This window comes from Cibotium barometz, chromosome 37 (assembly GCF_041138505.1).
Source record: "Cibotium barometz isolate CiBa-2024 chromosome 37, ASM4113850v1, whole genome shotgun sequence".
Classification (NCBI taxonomy): domain Eukaryota; kingdom Viridiplantae; phylum Streptophyta; class Polypodiopsida; order Cyatheales; family Cibotiaceae; genus Cibotium; species Cibotium barometz.
Window position 1 is genome coordinate 30,391,625 of NC_141082.1, and position 18,232 is coordinate 30,409,856.

An 18,232-nucleotide genomic window follows, 5' to 3' on the forward strand; every position below is an offset into this window, starting at 1 on the left:
TTATTTAGTATCCACATAGGGTAATCTAGAATTAGGATTTCTTATGTTTAGATTGATTTAAATGGTTTATTTAGTATCCACATAGGGTAATCTAGTCTTGGGATTCATCACATTTGCATTATGTTAAGCATTAGGAAGCATTTTAGTGAAAGTTTTACTCTCTTTGGAATTTTTACATAGACTTTAGATGCTAATTTTGCACTTCCAATGAGCTTTTTATGTATTTTGAGTCAATAATATATAATAATAATATAATAGAAGATAAATAGATATGGTTGTAATTTGAAACATTTTCCATCAAACGTAGAGAATACACGTGAACGGTAAAACTCAAATGTCACTTACCATGATGCTACACAACCTTCCAATCAAATAAATAAAGTCTATAACTCGGATTTAATCCCTAGAAACTTAATAAGCCCATATTTGATCCATGAACAGAAAGAAATGTCTCAGAAAGAAAGGAAAAGTGAAACAACATTTTCTTTACATAAAAAACGTGAACGCTTGCATAATAATTGTACACAATTATGATTTCCTGAGACATTCCATCTCGGTTTAATTCTTAATACACTTTTGTGCAAAATTTATGTACATAAAAACCTTCTATTTTGTGCTCTGTCACAGCACGCCCAATTTCTTAACCTTGTGCTGTCCCAAGAGATTATAAAAAAAAAAAGAACAAATCAGCATAGAAGCTCAATTTAAGAAAACATCACCACCTGAATTAATACAATAAACTGCTAAACCCATACATAATTTAAGGCAAATCCATTTGATGGATACCCTTCTTCGACTGCCTTCATGTTCACCATCGCTATCACTCGCACTACTATAATCATCCTCTTCTATACTAATCTTGTTATCTTTTGCAGCTTCAATCTTGTTATCTTTTGCAGCTTCAATCTTGTCCTTGACATCATCAAGCGGGCCTTCATAATTCACTAGGCGCTGGTAATGGCCATAAGGATAAGCTGTCTCGTGGCCAGAAGGGTTGATCTTGAAGCTGTGAGAGGAAGCTCTGGAATTATTATGACTGTTAATCCTACCGCTTCTATAGTGATTATCTTCTTGTTTGAGAAAACCGCCCATCTGAGACTTCTCTTTACAGCTCCGGTACATCAATCTAGCAGCCATGGTGTAGTACACAATGAAAGAAGCGTAGATTTCTACATAAAAGATTAAGAAACGCAAGAATGGAAGTCGGAATACAAAGGGTCTAAAATTAAGAAACGCAAGAATGGAAGTCGGAATACAAAGGGTCTAAAACAATAACAGCACATGCTGATAGAGATTCTAGTGAGTTGATAGAGATTCTAGTGAGTTGCGTGGTGATACGTAGATAATAGTAATCAAAGAAGAAGAAGTGGTGGCAGCATGGCACATATCTCCTCACCCAAATGTGCCATGCAGTTAGCATGCAACGATCCATGCCAACAAAACGAATGAAACAATCCATGTCAACCAAGCAAACGAAACAAACGAAATGAAATGAAATGAATCGAATCGTCAAAAACTCAATTTGAGCGCTCTCATCCTCCAACTTGCCACATTGCTAGAATAGATGTCTCTCGATAGTATGTAGAATAGATGGTAGATCAGAGCACACACTTATGGTCGAGTGATTGTAACACACTTATGTCCGATGATAACACACCCTTATGGTCGAGTGATTGTAAAAAGTTCAAAGTGGGAAGAGTCATGCTTAAATTGGTTAAGACCTCCACATAGCAAAGGAAATCATTAGCCATAGGCCTCCAAATTTCATTTTGTGTAAGTAAGAAATCAAAACAATGAAGCATGTTTTAAGTGCCCACTCTATGGCTCATTACTCTCAAACAACAATCCATGGCAACCAACATGTGGTCACTTGATAGTGATGTCTCACTAATACTTTAACATAGTTGCCAACAAAAAGCTAAAGTGCTCTCTCTCTCTCTCTCTCTCTCTCTCTCTCCACACATATACGCAACAATGAAGATGAAATGTGGACTAAAGAATAAAGAGCTATACCTATAACATAAGTTCTCTCTAGTGCACTTACTGATTTTTCAATCTAGAAAGCCTCTTTTAAAAGGCATGCCTTGTATAAAGGCAAGCCAAACAAGAATACCTTAGAAATGACAAGAAATTCAAAGAGAAAACTTCACCAAAATTAACATGATCATAACAAATACTAATAGACAAGGTTTTGATAATCCAAGAGGATCCACTTTTATACTTCCACTATCTTATTGGCTCTCTTTAACAATTAGTTGACTTCGTCATAGGACTATGCCAATTTTCAAACGAATTTGATAGCCCTGCATTGAGTGTTCCTTATCTATCTAAATTGATTCCACAACATGGATTTCACTTGCTTACAATTAACTTACGTTAAAAAGTAACATGTATTCTTGCATGATATATATATATATATATATATATGTATATATATATATCCTTCCAAGTTAGCAATCAACCTTTGACTTAGCCAAACTAGAAGCTCTCCTATATATTAAAAAAATGACATGTATCCATCTAGCAACCTTGACTTGGCCAAACAATAAAGCCCATTCTGTTACTATAAATACTATTATACCCACTCATGGATTTGGGTACAATTTTCCAAGACCAATAAATTTTTATTACAAAATCAGTGGGCATATCATTATCGAATCATCTAACCAATATAGTTTGATAGGGCACAATCCACGATCAAAACATGGAAACCAAAGTATGAGCTCATGTTCATGACCTTTCATTATCTTAAGCATTGTGTTAAGTTTGAGAAATGTAGCTTTTACATGCTTAAAGGTTTCAAGCCAAATTCCTTTCCATATTTAGCAACTGAAGGAGAGAGCATATTTAGCCAGCAACCTTCAGTTTATTTTACTTGGAAAAGAATCTAAGGGGTATAATGACTTGAAGCCTGACATGGTCCTGAAAATGACAACCCAAAAGCTCCTCCAGTGCAAAGTGAACAGGCACAGAAACCACCACCAGACCTGTGCATTCAGGCAGTCGCCAAGACAATGTCATCAAGACTCATGGGGAGCACCACGAGAGGCCCACAGCTTGACTCTTGTATAGGAAGAGTGTGATCTTCCTCGGACAAAAACTATCACAAAGTCTTCAGAAGAGAAGAAGAGGGGGCCAAAGCCATGGGCTTGCCAATATTGGGCAGCCAGCCATCAATTTTGTCCGGCCGGATCCGCCATCCCACCCACGTCGAGTATTCGAGAAAGGGAAACCTAGGTGCTTCAATGGAGTCCTGGGGTCTCTTCAATGCCGCTTGCACGGGTCACACTGAAGCTGGGCCAGGGCCAGTTCTCTCAAAGCCACAAACACCACGAGGGATCGTCTATGACCTTGCGAGCGGAGCGGTCGATGTGCCATTTTTGCTCATGGAAGTGGAACACTCACACCCACTGTTTTGGGGAAGGGGGCAATCCTCAAATGCATTTTTGTTGTTGTTGTGTGTGTTTTGGTGGTTTGGTATGTGTGTGTGTGTGTGTGTGTGTGTGTGTGTGTTGGGTGTCTGTTATGGGTGACACCGTTCTCTTTGAAATCTTGCTATGGGCCTTCTTTCAGCTTACCCGACAGAGAGCTATAAAGCAAGGCAGGGGGTTCTCTCAAATCTTACCCGTTAGTAAGGTATAAAACACCACAGGACAGACACAGTCCTCAGATGTACGTGCCAAAACCATCTGAGCACATGTACAAAGGTAGACATAGGGAGGAGTAGAGTTAACAGAACACACTGAGCCCTCATTTAGCAGGGATGGGGTCATTGAGTGAACTGTGAGATTAGTCTTTCCACAGGATAGCTTAGGTGCACTCCAAGGATGGGTTAACCAATGCCCAGAGACAACAGGCCTATGAGAATGAGCAGGCCGGGTTCAGAAGGCAAAGGACACAACATCAGCTCTCAATAAAGCAGACTCTAATGCAGAACATCATTAGTTCCAGCTCATGAAGGTAGAGTACACACCCTTCCTTCAGTGAAACCACACCACGTGATTACAGCTTGCCAAGACTGTATTCTCCAATTCTCTATTCAATCATGCACCTCCGATTTGGCTTTCTGCCTGCTTGTAAGTACCAGATCCCTGGGCAAGGACTGATCCACAAATGCCCAGAAGAAAACACGTTACTGCGTTTTCCTACAATGTCCTTTTCCCTTCTTATAATTTACAGATAGCAGGACAATACACTGTGAGGCTTTTCGCCCTGCAAATCATGAGAAGTTTTTCAAGGTGCACTCAGCAAAGTCCAAAGAATAGCTGGACCTTCAAGTAACTGTTCTCTGTATTCCAAAGAGGCAAGATTTGGTGGCGTCAGTCAAGCTCCCATTTTAGGTGTAGGTTCCAAGTTCATCACCGCCGTCAACAGATGCACCATGAAGGATATGTTTTACCTGATTACTTTTGCTTTAACATGGTTTCAATTCAAGGGAAAAAACAATCAGATAAGCGGTCTCACCGCATCAAGGCTCCAAAAGGCTCAAATTAGCCACTAGCCCACCTTCTCTTGCGTGGTGGCCTCTCTTGCCTAGACTCATCCTTGTCCATTAATTGGTGATCTTCGTAATCCAGCTTTTTTAACAACTCTCTGTCTTCAACTGAGACCTTGAAGCGCTCTTTCCTCTTCTCCAGCTTAGCAGCCATATCTGTTCCTGGCAATGCAGGATCGTGCTGATGATATTCCGGAAACTCTACATAGCTTTTGTCTTCTGTGTCAGCATGTAATTCCTTGTTTTGTACAGCAGGATCTCCCTTCTCATCTGTCTCGGGAACCTTCCCATTGACCTGTTCTTCAAACACAGAAGCCTTTGCAGCCTTTCTATCTATTCCAGCCAGCTGTTGGTTCTCCTGATCCGAATCATCATGGGATTTAAAGGAATCATGCCGTTGTTTTTCTTGAGACACTGAACTTTGCCTATGCTTTTGATCCTTTTTAGCCTTGTCATGAAATGGAAGCCTTTCAAAGACATCCAATTTCAAATCCTTGCGACTCGTCCAGCGCTCTAGCTTTGACCGGCCTTTCTGCCATTCATCGTCTTCAGATGACTGTTTTCCTGTTGCTGGGGAGTTTCTTACCTTGTTATTCAGTTTTCCAGTGTTGGAGTCATTTAATTCTTCCTCAGTCTCCTCAGGATGGGCTCTAGTGACAAAAGCCTGACTACCTTTAGCCCTTGATATCAATGGATCTTCCACCCGGTTTCTGATAGCCTGTCAAGCAAAAAGCATCAACATTAGGACTTCATTTCGTCTAAACTACAGGCGTGCACATGCAAAAGCAACTCTCTCTCTCTCTCTCTCTCTCTCTCTCTCTCTCTCTCGTTCACGCATGTATTTACTGAAGCTTCTCGGTCACAGAGAGCTCATGCTTAGGCAGCACTCCATCAGTGAGGCGCCTCCCAGACCTCCATTACATACTTTCAGTCACAGCCATTGACTATCGTGGCCCAACGGGAGCAGCAGGACCAGCCTACACGGACATGTGATCCTCTGGCACCACATACACGGGGTGTCACTACTGAGCATGCGCGGTCATTTCTGACAGCCAGACGCCCCAGATCTCAGAGGCCTCACCCGTCCACCCGGAGCAGATCCAAGATCTCCTTCGATGACATGGTGGGCTCCCATCAGAGACGGGAGAGTTATGGCTGCTTTGCATTCTATTCTGGAGGAGGATGGTATCACTGTATGACCGCACATTGTCACCATGTAGCATCACATGGATACTTTTGCTTATGTAGCTAGTTTCCCAATTTTCATTTACATGGTTCAATATTCATCATGGATACTTTGTACTACCTTTTTGTAAATGCTACGCTTTAACTTGATGTTGCCCAAAACGATGCTGGCCTTCAACCAAATGTTGTCACCTACTGCTAGGGTCCCAGGGCTAGCTGCCGACTGCTGCCCAAGGGCCTGTATGGCTACCGACTGGTAACCTACCTCCTCTAGTACTATAAATGATATTGGTGATGATGTTGTAATGCTACTGCTGACTTAATGCTGACTTTAAAATCAGGAATAATAATGTTCATGCTAAGGTTTAGCCATAGCATGGGTGTGCACATGACATTCCCTTCTCCTAAACTTGATGACGGGGTGGACACTCAGTCATCCTTCCTCCTTGAACTGCTACTGACTTTAAACTGCTATTAACTTAACTTCTACTTAACTGACTTTGACTGATCTTTTTGTCTGAACACCTTCGTTCCTGATCTCCACTTCCAAGTCTTACTAAAGAACCGAGCATCTGTTCACTAATGTCCCCATGCCCGCTTTCCCTCACCCTTGACACAGCGGTGGGTCACCTGCTGGAACTGATCATGCTTGTTGCTAGACCTTTGGAACTGATTCGAGAGCTTCAACCAAATGTTGCCGCCTGCTGTAGGGTCCCAGGGCTGGCTGCCAACTGCTGCCCACGGGCCTGTATGGCTGCCGACTGGTAGCTTACTTCCTCTAGTGTTGTAAATGATATTGGTGATCATGCTCTACTGCTACTGCTAACTTAATGCTGACTTTAACTGATAATTAAATCAGGGATTAATGATGTTCATGCTAAGGTTTAGCCGTGGCACGGACGTGCACGTGACATCTCGGCATTCAATGGTTTAGGGAGTATGCACCCATTCCTGATTGGAGGCAGGACACTTTCACGATTGTTGATGGTGTTCCTGAGCCTATATCTTGATTTACAGGGATATAAGCATTCCCGACATCCCACTCATCTCCCATGTCCAAGCCCAAAGAGCCATCAGAAAAGGAGCCGAATGTGCTTTGATATATGTCCCTAGCAAACACTGTTGTTAAACCAACAACTCTCGTGAAGCAAAGAATAGGTGGTCGCCTCACTTAGTATCAAGATATTATGTTGAAGGATGATCTCCCACTCAGTCATCCTAAGAATCATCGCATTGAGTTGGTCCCTGAGACAAAACCACCCAGTAAGTTTCCCTATCGCCTTTCTAAGACATTGGAGAGCAAACCGGAGCAGCAACTTTTCCAATTACGCCGAGCTAGCTTTATCTGGCCCTCATCCTTGCACCTATTTTGTTTGTGCAAAAGAAAGACGAGTCCGCACGATTATGCATGGACTATAGGGTACTCAATAAACTCACAGTTAAAAACAAGTTTCCAATGCCCAGCATTGAGTATATCCTTGAGCGACTCAATGGTGCTATGTTTTTTTCAAAGATAGATCTCAAAAGTGGCTATCATTAGGTTCGGATCTTTACGGATAACATTCCAAAAACAGCCTTTAGGACTGAACGACGACACTATGAGTTTGTGGTGATGCCATTCGGACTCACCAATGCACCCACCACGTTCAACGAGATGATGTCTAGGGTCTTTGTGGAGCTCATAAGAAAGTTTGTGTTCATCTTTTTAGATGATATACACATCTTTTTTGCCACTATTGAGCAACATGAGCGGAATGTTAAAAAGGTCTTGCAACTATTGTGGGACATTTATCAATTCAAAGAAGAGCAAGTTTGGAGTAGTGGAAATCGATTATCTGGGATATGTCATCAACACAGACAGGATTAGCCTTGATCTTGAAGAGGTACAGGCAATTCTCAAATGGGAAGTTCCCAAGAATGCTCAGAAGATCCGTTGTTTTGTGGGTCTTTGTTAAGCATACAGTTTCCACATGGATTGTAACATGCGGAAGCTTCGCGGGAGATCGGTAACTTCAATACTCAGAAAAAACAGCACACTTGTCGTGACGAAATTAACGCAGGAAACTGAATTTAGATGTGCAAAAAAAAAAATAGAGAGAGAGAGAGGGAGAAGAGGACACAGTATTGGGTCCCGAATACCCTCTATAGGGCCCCCATCACGAATGGTGTATTTGCTTTTATTAGAATGATGCAAAACTAAAATAAAAGACTGAACCTGAACCTTCTTGGCTGAGATAATAGATCTCTGCCATTGACCTTCAATCCTTCACCCCTTCTGTATCATACCAGATACATAGAACCACTGACATCATTCCAGAGGGAGACTCACAACACGGACTGGCACTGTTTCATGTGCAGGACAATGCACACCTGACCTCGGACGACTGGAATGGAACCTTGGCTGACTCGTCCCGGACTGGGCTCACATGGGACCAGTTTTCTATCCCAGGTCCTGTGAAGGAGCTGGGCTGTTAGGGTTAGGGTTTGGAAGGTACTTCAGCAAGAAACGTGAGAAGCAGAGAGAGGAACACGACTGCTCATGTATTCAGTAGTGCTAAAATGAAGTACAATAGCCACATAAAGAAGTGACCTAAAAGATGTGTTCACATGGTCCGGCCATAAAGTGTGCCGGGTGGACCAAATCACTTATAAACTATTATAAGTGAAACTAAGCTAAAACTGGGGGAAAAAACCTCCACTAACTGAAGTAAAAAGTGCCCCAGTAACCTACTGATGATCACTAGCACTCCTCTGGGTGCATACACAACATAAAACCCAACAAACCCCCCTGGAGTGATATGTGATCACTGTACATCATCCACCAAAAGGAAACAAATTCAAAGCAGTGCGGAATGCTTTGAATTTCGGACGTGGTAATGCCTTGGTGAAGATGTCTGCCACATTCTGATCTGTAGGACAGTAGATCAGACTGATATCACCTGCCTAGAGTCTCTCCCGAACAAAATGATAGTGAATCTCAATGTGTTTCGTGCGAGCATGAAACACAGGATTCCTGGCCACGGCAATGGCACTCTGACTATCAGTATAGATAGGTGTAGGCTCCTCCACTGAAATATCCATATCAATCATGAGACGACGCAGCCAGACACACTCAACGGTAGTAGTGTAAGCTGCTCTGTACTCTGCCTCACAAGACGAAGTGGCCACTGTGGTCTGTTTCTTGCTTAGCCAAGAAATACATGAAGAGCCAAGAAAGAAACAATTTCCACTAGTGAAATGTCTGGTATCAAAATCACCAGCCCAATCTGAATCGCTGTAAGCATATAACTGCATGTCACCCCCCTCAGGATAAAGCAATCCAAGAGACAAGGTACCCTGCAAATACCGAAATACACGCTTCACAGCTTGCCAATGTGACAATCGCGGGCTGTGCATGAATCTGCTCAACTGAGATACGGCATACTGAATATCTGGCCGTGTAGTACACAAGTAAATAAGGCACCCAACAGCCTGAGCATATGTAGTGGCATCAAAAGAAATACTGTCATCTTGTAGTGACAGTTTCATCCCAGGCTCCATAAGAGTGCTAATAGGCTTGTAATCCTGAAATTTAAACTTCTCCAGAAGTTTAGCAACATACCGAGATTGCAACAACCCAATGCCTCTGTTATCCTGCACAAACTGTATGCCCAAATAGTAGTGTACAAGCCCCAAATCAGACATGTCAAATGTCTGTTTTGCAGTCTCTCTTTAAAAGCTGCAATTTTGTCATCATTTGATCCCATGAGCAAAGATCATCTACATAAAGACTGATGACCAGCAGATCTTTCTCTTCTTTCTTTACATACAAAGTGGCTTCTGATGGACTGTTCACAAAGCCTTGAGTGAGTAGGAAAGCATCTATTTTTGCATACCAAGCTCGTGGAGCTTGTTTCAAACCATGCAAGGCCTTTTTCAGCCTGCATACTTTCCCTTCATGACCATGTTCTGCAAAACCTATGGGCTGATATACATAAACTTCCTCCTCGAGGTCCCCATGTAGGAAAGCAGTCTTGATGTCCAACTGGTGAACAACCCAACCACGATGTGCAGCCAATGCAATGATACACCTAAGTGTCGACATACGGGATGTAGGAGCAAATGTCTCCTCATAATCAATGCCCTTCTTCTGTGCATAGCCCTTTGCAACTAGACGGGCTTTGTACCTGTCAATGGATCCATCTGCATGTCTTTTCAACTTATAGACCCACTTAGTACCAATGGCTTTCTTGCCTTTGGGCAGATCAACCAAATCCCATGTTTGATTCCTTTTAATAGAATCAAGCTTTCATCCTGCATGGCTTTATTCCAATGCACATTGTCTCGTGCATCCAAAATGAATCAGGCTCATCATCATCCTGTAAACTGGCTGCCATAACCATATTCAAATCCATGATGTGTGCATGCTCATTGGTCCGTGTCTCCCTACGAGTACGACCAGCAAGAGGACCCTCTAGATGGCTGTCCTGTAATGTCCTCAAATACCATCGAGGTATGTGTCTGACTTGTGGAGCCTGCTACTCTCAAGAAAGGAATTCAACATGTGACACATATTCCCCCCCTCGGTCAGAACGGAGAGTCTTAACCTTGCATCCTGACTCTGTTTCAGCAAGTGCTACAAAGGCCAAAAATGCATCATATACCTGTGATTTCTGTGTCAACAGATAGACCCAGCATATACGAGAGAAGTCATCAATAAATGTAGCAAAATAGAAGCAACCTCCTAAAGACTTCGTCTGCATGGGACCACAAAGTTCACTGTGTATAAGCTGCAACTTTGTAGTTGCTCGTAGAGCCTGATTACGTGGAAAGGAAAACCGATGCATTTTTCCCAAAATACATCCTTCACATATGCGATCTGGAGGCTTCTCCATAAGAGGTAGGTCTGTCAACATGTTATGTCGCTGCATAAGCATAAGACTACCAAAATTTACATGCCCCATGCGAGCATGCCATAACTCCGCATCAACCATAGCTGGAGTAAGAGTGAATGCATTATAAGCAGACTGATCCACTGGTTGAAATGCATCCAACTGATAGAGTCCATGACATAATGTACTAGTAAGCATCAAGGTCAAGGCATTAGCTTTGTCATCATCAAAGTGGACTTGCATACCACACTGTGCTAAAGAAGAAATGGACAACAAATTCTTCTTTATCCCTGGTACATATAAGGCATCTGTAAGGCGAAGAATAGAGCCATCAATGGCTGTGAACTGAATCTCCCCAATGCTACGAATTGGATATGAAGCATTATTGGCACACTGAACAGTTTTGCCAACAGGGGCAGGGCCTACATGACAAAACAAATCCCTACGAGATGTAATATGCTTTGAAGCACCACTATCAAAATACCAAGTACATGCATGCTCTGTCACACTAAGTGCCTGTGAAGACCAAGAGGCATCATAGCTGCATGTGTAGAAACAGTAATCCCTGTCCTCAACAAAAGAAGCAGTCTCCGGAGGAGCTTTAGAGGCATCATTTACAGACATCCCAAATTCCTTTGCCTTCTCTTTGGCAATCCTCTTCCTACACTCAATGATGTAGTGACCTGGCTTCTCACAGTAATGGCATTTGCCCTTCTTCTTGGGCTGTCCATCACCTTTCTTGGTATCCTGAGATGAACCACCATCACCTGAATTCTGATTTGAACTCTTTGGCTGAGATTTGCCATAAATGCTTGTTCAGCACTTGTGTTCATATTCATGTTCTTTCTGATTTGCTCTTCTTGTAGCAAGAGAGCAACAAGTTCCTGGTACTTAAGGGGTTCAACAGCATTCCTCATGCTGAGGTTCAAAGAGGTATGAAAAGCCAAGTAAGATCTTGGCAAAGAGTTCAAGATGGTGGACACAAGCTGAGTCTCAGGAATAATCTCATCCACATTGATGAGTTGCTCTCTCAAATCCTGCAGCTTGTTCAAGTGGCTAGACATATCATCTCCTTCATGCATTTTCTGATTTTCCAGCTCTCTTTTCAAAAACGAGATCCGAGCCTCATTACGAGTAGCATACATCTGCACCCATGCATTTCGTGAAGAGCCAGCTGAACGAATATGAGGTATAATAGACCTCTGTACTGACAATGCAATAAGCGACAAGGCTTGTGCATCTCTGGCATCCCATGTCTTCTGAGCATTTGTTCTTTCAACAGGCAATGGCTGACCTAGTGCCTGTACCTGTTGTCCTCGTCCACGAGCACCCCCTTGGGGAGGAGTCTCTGGAGCCAATGGACCTGGACGTGGTTCATCACCACTAACAAAATCCCAAAGACCTTTTGCCACGCGCACATTTCTCAGCATAAAACTCCACAAGGAGTAGTTCATGCCGTCCAACTTGTCTTCCTTAGACAAATACGTGAATACATCACTCTGCTGTTGATTTGCCATTATGCCAATGCACAATGTTGTACCTGTGTATCAAAAAAACCCAAAAGCAACAACCCTGAAAGCAACTGTATTCCACTGAATACAGCTAACCCAAATATGCCTGCACTCTCAATCCTCTGAATGCGCAACACAATGCACCACTGACTGAGTAGAGCAGCAAAAATGGCTTACACAGTGCCAAATTGCCCAAAAATGCCCAAAGTTACTGCACCCAAAACCTTGCAAAAAACCTGTGGAGATTTCTTAAAATGCCCAAATTTCAAAACTTGTAAAGCTTACCACAAATGTGATTTTGCAGGTACAGGCGGCTGTAGACTGTACAGAAGCATGTCGGCTGTACGACGACTGTACGGAGCAGGTACGCGCAGCAGGTGCTGTACGGAAACAGGTACTGTATGCAGTCGACATGTACTCTACGGAGCTGGGCGAGCAGGTACACGACAGCAGGTACTGTACGGAAACATGTACTATATGCAGTTGACTGGTACTGTACGGAGCTGGGCGAGCAGCTGACGGCGAGTGTAGGTCGCCTGCAGGTACTGTACGGGGCTAGGCGACTGTGTGTGCAGTTGACAGGTACAGTACAAAACAGGCTAAGAGCCTGTACGTTTGGTGCAGCTGGAAGACTGCTGTACGGAGCCGTGTACGGAGCAGAAGCGGTTGCTCGTCGACTGCAGGTTGTACAGAACAGCAGTACGGAAACAGTCGGCGCCTGCTACACGGAAACAGTCGGCTGGCTGCGCAGGACTGTACGAGCAGTTGACGGCGAGGGCAGCTGGTGGCATGGAACAGTACGGGCAAGGCAGGCCAACCTGGAGGCTCTGATACCAAATGAAGGAGCTGGGCTGCTAGGGTTAGGGTTTGGAAGGTACTTCAACAAGAAACGTGAGAAGCAGAGAGAGGAACACGACTGCTCATGTATTCAGTAGTGCTAAAATGAAGTACAATAGCCACATAAAGAAGTGACCTAAAAGATGTGTTCACATGGTCCGGCCATAAAGTGTGCCATGTGGACCAAATCACTTATAAACTATTATAAGTGAAACTAAGCTAAAACTGGGGAAAAAAACCTCCACTAACTGAAGTAAAAAGTGCCCCAGTAACCTACTGATGATCACTAGCACTCCTTTGGCTGCATACACAGCATAAAACCCAACATCCTGCACCTTCTTGTACAGATATGTCTACGTCGCATCCAAGTGCAGGATGCACCTGACATCCCCTTCTGCTTAACTTGACGGAAGCTGCATAGCCTCCAAATAATCTGTCAATAACATCGGATAGTCGTCGTTAAAAACTTTTTGTCAAGCCATACCGCTTCGTGGGTCCCTCGGTCCTGACATGTTGTGAGAAACTATCTTTGTCTTCGGCCTAAGCCATGCTTGAAGCGGTGCAAAAGGATCTTTTTTGGAACCATAACTTCAGCTTCATCAATAATATCTGGTTCCGCCTCGTCTTGCATATGGCTTTAACCACCTGACGTGAAACACATCGTGCATACTTGGAGGTAGCTTCAACTTCATTGAAACCTTGTTAATCTTTCTCTGGATGGGAAAAAGTCCGAAGCTCCTGAAAGACAACTTTGGGCTTCCCTTGCCCACCTGCTTCAACCTTTGCTTTATAATCCGAAGATAAACCCAATCCCCTTTCGAAAACTTCATATCCCTTCGGTCTTTATTGGCCTATCGAGTGTAGGCCTCTTCCGCTTTAGCCAACATGTCCTTTACTGACTCCAAAATCTCCTGGTAAGAATTCGTCAATCTGTTCACTTCAGGTACTGAAGACGAAGTCCTGGTCAATAGTGACTGGAATGGTCTTCCAAACGCTGCCTCATATGGAGTCCTACCAATAGCTGAAGAAAAAGAATCATTCAAAACAGCTTGAACTAAAGGCAAATATGATTCCCACTTACCTTGCTGATCGTGGACATAACACTTCAGCACATCAAAGGCCAACTGGTTGTAAATCTCTGTCTGGCCGTCCGTCTATGGGTGAAATGCACTGGAAAAGTTCAATTTAGTACCAAAGTTATCAAACAATGCCCTCCAAAAATGAGGGGTAACCTTGGCGTCTCGGTCTGACACTACGGTCCTAGGAATCCCACCAATCGGGTACCAATGCCAAATGAACAACTGGGCAACATCCTCGATGATCACATTGGCCCTGCATGGAATAAGCATAACAAATTTTCTAAATCTATCGACTATAATTAAGCACTAAGTATTACGCTTACACGGACTGGGAGGCAGATTTGTGACAAAGTCCATCGAAATATCTTGGAAAGGTCCCTCAAGAATTGGCAAGGGCTGTAATAACCCTATCTTCTTTCCACGAGGAGCTTTCACCTTTTGACAAATATCACAGTGTTGTACATATGAAAACACATCTCGCCTCATCTTTGGCCAATAATATTGCCGTTTCAATTTCTCCAGAGTCGAATTCATCCCCTTGTGACCACCAATAATAGCGTCATGGGCGTCATGGAGAAGAGCTGCCCTAAACGACTTCATGACACATAATCGGCCTTTGTAGAAAAGCCAACCATCATGTATCAAAAAGTGGCATGGTCCTATGGCATCCAATGCCTATTCCCACTGTGTACCGAATTCCTCGGAATCCGCGTACGTGTGCTTCATGTCGTCTAGTCCCGTCCCAACAAGGTCGAGTCTAGTAGTCTAAATCAAAGTCACTTCTCCCTTCCTGCTCAAAGCATCAACCACTGGATTGGCCTTTCCTGGAAGGTACTCAATCATACCACCAAATTGCTGGAATATCTAGCTCCAACGGTGCTGTCGGTCACTCCACTGTGCACTTGGCATTGTATGAATCTAGCGTAATGCCTAATGGTTAGTGCGAACCTCAAAGTCACGGCCATAAAGAAAATGTTTCCAATGTTTCAAGGCCTGTATAACTGCAAGGAGTTCACGATCATAGACTGAGTAATTCTTCTGTGCGGGCAAAAACTTACGAGACATGTAAGCTACCAGATGACCATTTTGTTATAATACACCGCCAATTGCGATGTTACTCACATCGGTGATCACCTGAAATGACTCATTCCATGAGGCAAGTGCTAAACAAGGCGCTTCTGATTAAAGTCACCTTGAGGTCCTTGAATGCCTCCAACGCTCGTGGAGTCATTCGAATCCGTTGCCTTCTTGTCTTGACACTCTCTAGCAGATAAAACCGGAAAGGAACCCGGAGCAATGGACAGACACTTCAAATGCCCAACATAGATATAAAAAAACGCAGTGGAAATGACCATAAACTATGCTAAAAGAAACACAATACTGAGCCGGAACGGACGGCCCCCCTTAGGAACTTCTTTATTGATTGAGAAGCTTTACAAAATACCAAGGTGCCAGCGTGAACAACACCATATCTTTCCACAAACTTCCTCAGCAAACACTTGCACAGGAATCAAAGCACAATCTTGTTTCTCCAAAAAGAGTCCCTAATTGGCCCAGCTGCTGTACCACTGTACAACCTGAGCAAAAAGGAAAAGAAGTCCTGCCTGGCCACTGTACCACTGTACGGCCGGCCACAATACTTCGATAAGTCCACGATCTAGAAAGATCCTCCCAAGATCTATGCAAAGGTAGTTCAAAAACAGCCCTCAAAATCTGGTCCAAATCTGCCCTCAAGGCTGGTCGGTTACGCTTCACATGTGCGGCATGTACTATCCCTGTACGATTGTACGGACAGGCCCTGTTGGCAGCTAGATTTCTGTACGACCAGTGTAAAGGGAGAGTGCAGAGCTGTAGACGGTACGCTTCTTCCTGCTGCCCCCTGTGCGGTCAGCAAACAGATTAGCCTACAGCCCTCAGTACGGCCAGCAAACTGACGAGAAAAAGGGGGGAAAACTGCCGCCTGCTGAAGACTGGGTGAAGAGGAGCAAACAGGGCTCGTACGGCCAGCGCGCAGATAAAAGGAGAGGGAACAGGCTGCCCGACTGTTGCACCTGTACGGCCTCCAAAGAGAGAGACAGAGAGAGAGAGAGAGAAAGAGAAAGAGCGCCTGCAGCTGAAGGTCCTGTACGGCCAGCAAACCCTGAGAAAAGCACTGCTGTCCCCTTCTCTATGGATGCGCATACCCCATAGAGATAGAAAAGAGAGAAGCAAAACTGTCCGACTGCTGCTTCTCCTGCACATCACTTGCCCCTTCATAAAGTCGACCCCCTCCTCTATTTCCAGCCTATCTTTGCTTTTCCAACGTTAAAAGTGGCAGACCCTCCAAAAATACCATAAACCTCTCTTTTTGGGAGATAAAAGAGGCGTCCACTTAAAGTGTTCACACTTGTTAAAAAGATTTGGTCCACCTTATATATATATATATATTCTTTGACCAAAACCCCCCATGTCCACCCACTTATAAGTGTGAACATGTATCCTTATAAACCATAAAAGTGAGTAAAATCCTGTAAACTCATGTCCTATAAACCGCCTTCAAATAGAAATATTCCAGATAAGCCGTCACACATGTTCTATGATAAAACTTGGCTTTACACAGGCATCTTCCATTCTGTGGTTTTGCTGCTCCTGTGGAAAAATCCCCATTCACACCTTGGTTCTACCTGGTGTATGAAACACTGATCGAGACGGCAGCCAGAGCAGAAATCAGTTAGATCATTCATAATTCACAAAGGGCTATTGCATTTCAAGGGCCTGGACAGCCAACGTGAGTGCTCCGGCCAAGGTGAAGAGTGCAGGTCAACAACCAGTCTTTATTTACAGATTTACATCATTCTAATAAAACAAATACACCATTTGTGGTGGGGGACCTACAAAGGGTATTCGGGACCCAATACTATGTCCTCTTCTCTCTCTCTCTCTCTCTCTGCATCCCCTGCACACCCAGATGAGCTCCATCCCCTGCACACCCAGATTCAGCTTTTTTTTGTTCAGTACTTTTTCATTTTGTTGGGATGACAGAGGATACCCCATACAGGTACTCCGATTTGTCTCATAGGCCGAGTTCGGTCTTTTGGAAGACGTTAATAAAATCTCTCTCTCTCTCTCTCTCTCTCTCTCTCTCTCTCTCTCTCTCTCTCTCTCTCTCTCTCTCTCTCTCTCTCTTGCTGCACATCTTTCTCTATGTTGTGCGTTATCTTCGTCGTGAACAATTGCTGAATTCTAAGCTTTGCAGTTACCAATTCTTCCATTGAGCTTCCGCATGCTACATTAAACATGATTAAGACAGAGGAGAGAGAAGAAGAGAGAGATCGGTGTCAGGGTTTTCTTGTATTTTAATATTGTACAAAAAGGTTACTAATGAATGTACATGGCTTGGTCCCTTGGTCAGCCCCAAAGGGGTTGACCTCTGGCGTTACATATGCTTAACTGGATGACTAGACTTATAACTGAATGACTGAACTGATGATTACTAAATTATGGACTGAATGCTTATATATATGCTTGGGATGCAGGTTGGCCAGCTACAACTGCTGTCGGCCTGTTGTGTGGACAAATATCCACATAAAATGCTGAACATGCTGTGCTTTTGCCTTCTTGTCTTGCCAAACCTGCTGCCCACTGTATGAGCACCTAGTCGCCTGCAAGACAACAGGCTCTGCTGCCAGTTGACAGGGCATTCCCTGTGCCTTCCCATTGATGCTTAAGATGGTGATGACGATGACGGTGTGCTGCTGAAGCTGATGATGATGCTGCTACTGATGATGATGTTGATGCTAACACTTGATGCTAATGATGTTGATGAGGCTACTGATGCCTGATGCTGACTTAAGTAATACTTAACCACAGATTAAGACTGTTCATGCAAAGGATTAGCCATGGCACGGGCATGCACATGACAACTGCTTTGTGGATTTTTTGATTCAGTCCTTCGATCCCAGCTCATTAGACGCTTGCAAGAGCTCTAGCAACCACATGATGCAATTTGGGTTGTGATGTCACTTTATTAGGTAGTAATGGGCCGAGTTCGCGCAGCTGGCAGTCTCTCGGAAGAGATATGTAGCACTACTGACATTAAGCACGGCTGTCTGCTCTCACTGACACTATTTGGGCTCTGTATTGATGAGATTGCATCCTTTGTAGACAGGTGTGGAGGTGGAGGATCACCTTTGGCCCAAAGAATGGTTCCCATATTGCTATACGCTGATGACATTGTCCTCATCTCAGATTCAGAGGAGGGATTGTAAAAACACC

General features: G+C 43.7%; 1 protein-coding gene across 6 annotated transcripts in view; it reads right to left on the reverse strand.

Annotated features, from left to right (window-relative positions):
* Positions 1–2,189: 2,189 nt before the first annotated feature.
* Positions 2,190–18,232, reverse strand: part of LOC147617157 (uncharacterized) — a 32,745-nt gene continuing 16,702 nt past the window's right edge. For 3 of the 6 annotated variants that reach the window (XR_015262385.1, XM_086776760.1, XM_086776758.1), the window contains one exon: positions 2,610–5,213. Coding sequence is in view for 2 of the 6 variants with exons in the window: in XM_086776758.1 (XP_086632884.1) it covers positions 4,491–5,213 (723 nt within the window). In the remaining 4 variants the exon portion in view is untranslated. Of the gene's footprint in view, positions 5,214–18,232 lie in introns of all 6 variants that reach the window. The other 3 variants (XR_015262384.1, XM_086776759.1, XR_015262386.1) reach the window with 3 other exon arrangements.